Source organism: Macadamia integrifolia, chromosome 10 (genome assembly GCF_013358625.1).
Source record: "Macadamia integrifolia cultivar HAES 741 chromosome 10, SCU_Mint_v3, whole genome shotgun sequence".
NCBI lineage: Eukaryota > Viridiplantae > Streptophyta > Magnoliopsida > Proteales > Proteaceae > Macadamia > Macadamia integrifolia.
This window is the reverse complement of record NC_056566.1, coordinates 21,172,002-21,178,886: the sequence shown is the minus strand read 5'-3', so window position 1 is coordinate 21,178,886 and position 6,885 is coordinate 21,172,002. Positions and strand designations below refer to the sequence as shown.

Below are 6,885 nucleotides of genomic sequence, written 5' to 3'. Positions count from 1 at the left end.
GGGGTGTGGTGGGGTGGGGTGGGTTGCCAGCAGTTCAGATGTATTCAGCTAAAACCCCTATTATCATTAGACATCCTAATTAACAAGCAGCAAACATGTGCAATTCTTTAATCATGCCCAAAAGAGGATCAATTGGAATAACAGTGAAGACTGCTTAGACCTTTAAAAGAAACAACAGAGAACCACAACGGAAGTGGAGGGTGAAGATGACCTCGTGGACCTATAGTACTTAACACAACTTGAGAAAATGGGACCTTTTCATCAAAGAGCCATAACCCAGTGTAAGTACTGGAGGGATAGCCTCTTTTAGTTTATACTATTTTAGACAGCTAACCCCACCGTAAGGAGAATTGGGAATGCCCCATCGTGTTCATTACTCAAATAATTTGAGGGATTGACAATCCAATACTGCGTCATGAATCTATGGAACCACTGTTACAGAAGGTGTCACCAATAAACAAAGCTTCACATAAATCTGCATTAAAGACCTCACCGAATCACTTAAGTGAACAAAGACACATTCATTACTCTTTTATCAACACAGTACATGTTCCGACGCCACTGCCTATTTCCTTCCCTCTGCACTCCTTTTCAATAGTAAAAGCGTGCATCGTTTACATTGCATGTTGTTTCTAGGGATGTCAACAAGTTACTAGCCACTGTCCAAACCCCATTAAAATAAAGCACCTTGGCACATCATAGAAGAACAAATTGAATCAAGGGCTATTAGATCTCATCTACTTCATGTGAACAATTCCAACTTCTTCAATATTTTCTAAAAGAGCCCATCATAGAGAGCTATTAGATCTCATCTACTTTCATCCAAAATCCACCAAGGAAAAAGGATTGGGCCCGGGGGGGGGGGGGGGGGGACAGAGAGAAAGGATTAAATTCCACTCAGACTACAACTACTAACTTCATCCACCACCTACAGACAAAGGCAGGCCTTCCTTCATTACCACCACCTATCCCCTCGAGTGCAAGAAAATACTATCACTTCTCAGGTCTTCTAGTGCAGAAAATATGAAAATTCTCTTTAACGGTAACCATTACCAAACAACAATTGGCTCGGATGAATTATTTGATTGAGTTAATAAGCCAAACTTGGGTTTTGCAGGTAAAGATACTTTCCAATCATAAATTTAAATAATACTGAAACTGTAAGCCAATTCCCAAGTTGCCTTCTTGGACTTGTGCAGAGTGGACAGAACCAATTTAGTGGTCAAGTCCACCAAAAATTCTTTGTGCCCTATGAGATCCCAGTTGATAAAAACATCTGATATGAATGCTCTAGACAAGTCCCTCACCCACAGGCATTAAAGTGGTGTCAAATTTTTTTGGAATGGTACCCCTGAGCCAACATGCAGTTCATAACTGCATGAATGCAGCTATTAGTTAGAAATAAGGGGGACTTCAGTTATAGATGAGGGAAGAAGAGAGAAGAGAGGAAGGAAGAAGGAGAGAAGATGAGAGAAGGAGAAGGGAAAATGAGAGCAAAACATGGGGAGCCTTTTTTGCTCTTTTCACTTATATTAAGTTCAACCAGAACTTTAGGGAAATTAGATCAGACCTCCCTAGGGAGGTGAAAGGGAAAACAATAAAATACAGTTTAGGGCAACATAATATAAGAACAATTCCTAAACTACCCCTATTACATAAACTCCAACACTATTCCCATATGACTTTCATGATTTTAACGCTTCAATGACAATAAAATGCCTGTTAGGCAGAATAAAAATCCACTCACCTATGGAAGTTGTGTATCATCATGACCAAAGAAGACAGAAATATGTTCTCTGGACTGCAGTTCAAGGCTTCAAGCATCTCAAACCCTGGCCCCTTGACTTTGTGGTTCTGCACTCTTTTAAATCTTTGGTATTGTTTTGGAGTGCATGGACCGGTTTCAAGATATTAGCTCAGAAGTTTCAAATAAGTCAGCTCGATCAGCATCCTCCTTGAACACATTTCCCTGTTTCCTGTTATTTAGAGGGAGAGGAGTAAGTTGGACTTGATCAGACATACAGACTTGTCACTGTTATGAGAGGTGCCAGCCTTGGTCCTAACCCCAAAAAAAAATCCCTGTTTTTACTTGGTGAACTGAAATTTCAAGTAAGCACGGAAGATAGGAAAATAGAAATAAAACAAAACACCCTTATATCTTCAAATAAGCCTGTTTTGTTCTTTCTAAGGTGTTGGGACTCCAAAAGTGTATGTTTTCATATTCTTGATGTCTTACACATGGAGTGTCTCATCAATGATGTGGTCAGGCTGTTGTGGTTTTAGCACTGGGCAGGGACATATTCTTTGATCGGACATGACATCTACACATAGTTGCAGACTTATGGATAACTAAATTACTTAACCACATCTAATAAACCTCATGGACAAGCATTCCATGAATTAATCTATTAACATCTCAAATCTATGATAGAGGTTGAGGGAAGACCATGGTATGCATCAATGACTGCAATGTTGACACCCCCGCCCCCAAAAAAAAAAAAGAAAAAAGAAAAAAGGATTATGGTTATATAAGATATGCCCCATATGCATTATAATATAAGCTAGCTAAATTCTAAAAGTTTTCTAGCGAGTAATTCCACTGAATACCTTCACACCTTAGAATCTTCTAGCAAGCAATACAGAATGTAGTTAGTGGTCTGCTACTCTATACCCAAAAAGACACAGATTGAGAAAATAAATGGTAGAAACAGGTTAGGGTCACTTCATGATGAATTCGGAGCCCCAAAGAGAAAAGTTACAAAAGACAATTTAATACCTGCAACAAGAGAAAAGGGAAGGTAGACTCCCTAAATTCATCATCAAAAACACACTTGACCATGACAAAACAAATGGAAAGTAGGAAAATAACCCCTTACCAAAACTGAAATACTGAAAGAACCAAATTTTGTACTTCTGACTGTTCAACTTGGATTGCTCCAATGGCTGCTCAAGGAGGGATGACTTGAATTTTGCATCAAATTTTGCATCAAATCTTTTGATTTCATTCTGTAAGGAAGAAGGGATTAGTCCATAATCTTAAATCATTATAAAACATGGGAAAAGGCTGGGCATGGCACTAGGGTGCCCATCCTGTGCCACTCTCTCTCTCTCCCTCCTTTGGAAATTACCACCATGCCCCTCTCAACCCAGTCCCCATTGACTGAGCTGCTAGCTCCAGGAGAGCTAGCAGTGTGCCCAACCCTCTCCCATAAAACATATAGGAAAGGTGAGAGGCAAGTTTGAACGACTAAATTGAATGTCTTTGTCAGGCATTTGCTCCATTGTCAAAAAACCAGAATTGGTAACACAACTAAAAGACTTGGCTACTAAAGGACCACAAATATTGAGATGTGTAGCCTGTATATACCTGGATTTTCCTAGAGAAGACTCAGGACTGTAACAGCCATAGGAAAGGCTGTCTGAGAGTCATGTAGTGAGCAAGTTAAATGAGAAAGAGAAGAACCAAGAGGGTCCTACAATGTCTTCTTGTCTTGAGGATTCAAGGGCTGGAACAGTTGGTTTTATAGGAAGGAGAGCTTGTCATTCTGAGTTTCTCAAGCTTCCTTCTTCTTCATGCAACAAAGTCATTATGTGTTCATGTGGAGAGAGAGAGAGAGAGAGAGAGGGATCTGAGGAAGACAGAGTCAAGAGGAGGAAAATGGAGCGCTACTCTTCATAGGACTCCCAATTTTAGTAGGAATAGAAAAGAACAAAGAACACAATTAAAGGGGGAAATTGGATCCTGAAAGGGTTTGACCAAACCTGTAGAAAATCCATTTCAGAAAAAACCCTTTACTTTTAATTAGTGTATAGACATAGATACAATAAATATTAAAACACCAAGAAAAATAATGTATAACGTACATAACTCAAACAAACAAAAAGGTTTGAAATTGTTGTAACCATTAACGTGATATGACTATAAAATAAGTATATGAGTAACCAGCAAGAACAGAACCGGGGTTGAACAAAACAAAAGCCTAACTTCTATTGCCTAATCAAAGTGCAAAACTATGAGTACGACTCTACCACTCAACCAAACTACCAAAGAAGCCAATCGTTGGACAAATTCTTTGTCTGAACAGAGAAACCTAACAAAAAATGCAAATGAACAGAGTACAAGCAGTAGAGGCACACCAGGGCATGCAACTTGGTGTAGCAAGGCCAGGTGCAAGGAGATAAGGCCTGCAACTTGATAACACTGTGGAAGACAAATTTCAATTTAGCATAACATGTTATAACAACCATGAAAAGCTAAGCAACATGGACCATATAAGTTGACTTCATTTTAAAATATATGAAAATCAATATTAGCACGAGCACCAGAAAGCCTCATAGAAGTAGATACACAATTAATTCCAATGAATTGGATCAAATGCTGAACAGCATAGAACATGTCCTATTTCTTCCTTTAAAATAGATGAAAACTGAAATTAACTTCCTTGAATGTTATTGATACAATACATTCGTCCATCATTCATTAAATTCTACATCTGAAGTACTACATTTTATTCCCACAAGGCTGTATAAATAAGACAGTAAACAACATGTGGAGAACATCGAATGTAAATAAGTATCAGTCATCAGTCCCCTCAGAAGCTTTTGCACCAAAAGGATCATGAGTTGGACCAACATCTTGCCCAATGTGACGTTGCACCAGCCGCTGTAGATCAGCCATGACCTTGTGCTCGCGTTTTGCCTTCTCCTCATAGTTAAACATTGCCAATGCCCGCTTGTCTTCAGCACTGTAAACCTGGTTTTCTTTTCGGATACGAATTGCATTCATTCTCTGATGCCTACTACCACTCATCACATAACCAAGACCCTCAAACTTCTGAATCTCATCAGCAGAAAGACCCACTTCTCCTCTGCGAGGAATACGCTTGCCTTGCTGCACATACTGAGCAATAGCATCACCCTCACCAGGCCTAAGAGCACCTCCGTAGCTAATATGCCCTTCAGCCTTTGGCAGAGGGACAGGTCCCACAATAGGTTCATTGTCCACAGCAGATTTCTTTTGAGACTCAAACAGCTCCTTGAAATTCGGTGCCTCCGTAATAATCTCATCATTCTTTGTGTCATCAGTCATAACGATGCTTTTCCCATCAACTTCTGAATCAGAAGATCTCTCAGTTGCACTCTCACTACCCGATTCAGAGCGCCCCTTTTTCTTGCTTCTTTTCGAACGGGAAGAGGAACTGCCGAGCTTCTCCTTCTTCGATCTGGCGTCCTCATCAGAAGACGGGCTTGACTCAGATATATCTTCACTTCCACTCTCCTCAGTTGGGCTCTCATCAGAATCAATATCTCTCCTCTTTCTACTTTTCCTTGTTCTCTTGCTGCTACGGCTACTCCTATTCTTCCCTCGCCTACTACGCGTTCTTCCAGATTTCTTCCTCCCTTTCGTATCCTCTTCACTTGAATAATAAGAAGAAGCCTCTGACTCGCTTACGTCCTCATCTGATTCAGTACCCGTGATTGATTTTCTATTCCCGCGCCTCCTAGAACCCGAAGATTTACTCTTCCGCCGACCACTCCTTTGGCTTCTACTCTTCCTCCTAGACCGGGAATCATCCGTGTCCGACAAACTTTCTCCCGATTCTTCAGATTCAGAATCACTACGACCACGACGACGACCAATCCCGTTCTCCTGCCGATCCTCCCCTCTCGAATCACCCTTTTGGTTTTCCTTTTCTCCAACTTCCTTGGCTTCATCCAGAGACTCGTAGCGAACCCTTTCACCGGGAGGAGGACTGGGTGTGCAATTCCATATACAGTTCTTGAGGCTCTTCCTCAGTTTCTGGCGTTTAAGCCTGCGGTGCTCTTCGTAGCTCAATCCCTTCAACTCCTCATCAGATTCGGTGTCAGGGAACCGCCCGTTCTGGAAATCCCTACGATCGCGATCGAATTGTCGTGGACCATCGCGGGTTAGGGTTCCATTATAGTCAGGGCTTCTCCTACGGTTGTTATTGTATCCGTTTGAATCTGCTCGATCACGACGGCGATCTGATTCGTAACGAGATCTCTTGTAACCGTTCACAGGGCTAAGACTACGGCTAGGGCTACGACGACGATGACGAAGATCATTGTAGGGAGAGTATGAAGGAGATGGTGACCTACCTGATACCGGCGAGTAACGGCCGTTTTCTCGGTCATCGCGGCGACGTTCTTCGGGGATTACCACCGTCGAAGAGAGTTTCCGATCACGGCTTCGCGAGTAATCTCGGTTCTCGTAATCCCTCTCTCTACCCACCATTATCGATCACAGATTTACAGTTCCACAGGTTGAGAGGTTTGAGAGAAGAACCTCTATACCCTGATAAGGGCGGCCGCGAAACTAGCCCCCACTATTTATACTATGCCGAAAACACCCCTCATGGTCCCAATAGGAGTATAAGGCGATAATGATCTCATTGGTGAAGGGATTCCTCTTTCATCAGTAGGTGAAGGAAAACTACGTATGTATAGATAGGCAATGATGTGAATTTGAAATCGAAATCGTTTATAAATCAAGTCATTTACATCGAAATCGTAAAATCATTTAATAAATGGTTCAATTTTAGTTTTAAGTTTAAGCTTGGTTAGCTAAATGGGTTGGTTCAGTTTTAACTATTTAATTCATTGATTTCAAATCAAATTGACACCGTAAAAACTGAATCATTTACACCGTCAAAACTATCCCATTTAACGATTCACTATAATACGGGGTTAAATGATGTGTTTTCAGTGCCTTATGCTCTTTAACTTCATAATACTAGCGATAAGTTGTGTTCATTAACAGCTTTGTTTGTATTTTACTTTCTCCATGCAATATTTTATTTGGCTTAGTTGTTTGGTTGTTTTAACAAAATATGATGGAATAAATTTAGAGAATATTTTAGAACC

At 40.8% G+C, this 6,885-nt stretch overlaps 1 protein-coding gene across 1 annotated transcript; it reads right to left on the bottom strand.

Annotated features, from left to right (window-relative positions):
* Nucleotides 1–4,366: 4,366 nt before the first annotated feature.
* Nucleotides 4,367–6,336, bottom strand: LOC122091843 (NF-kappa-B-activating protein). Its single transcript, XM_042662017.1, has one exon. The coding sequence runs from the start codon at nt 6,254–6,256 to the stop codon at nt 4,577–4,579; it is 1,680 nt and encodes a 559-aa protein (XP_042517951.1). The 5' UTR covers nt 6,257–6,336; the 3' UTR covers nt 4,367–4,576.
* Between the last annotated feature and the right edge of the window lie 549 nt (nt 6,337–6,885).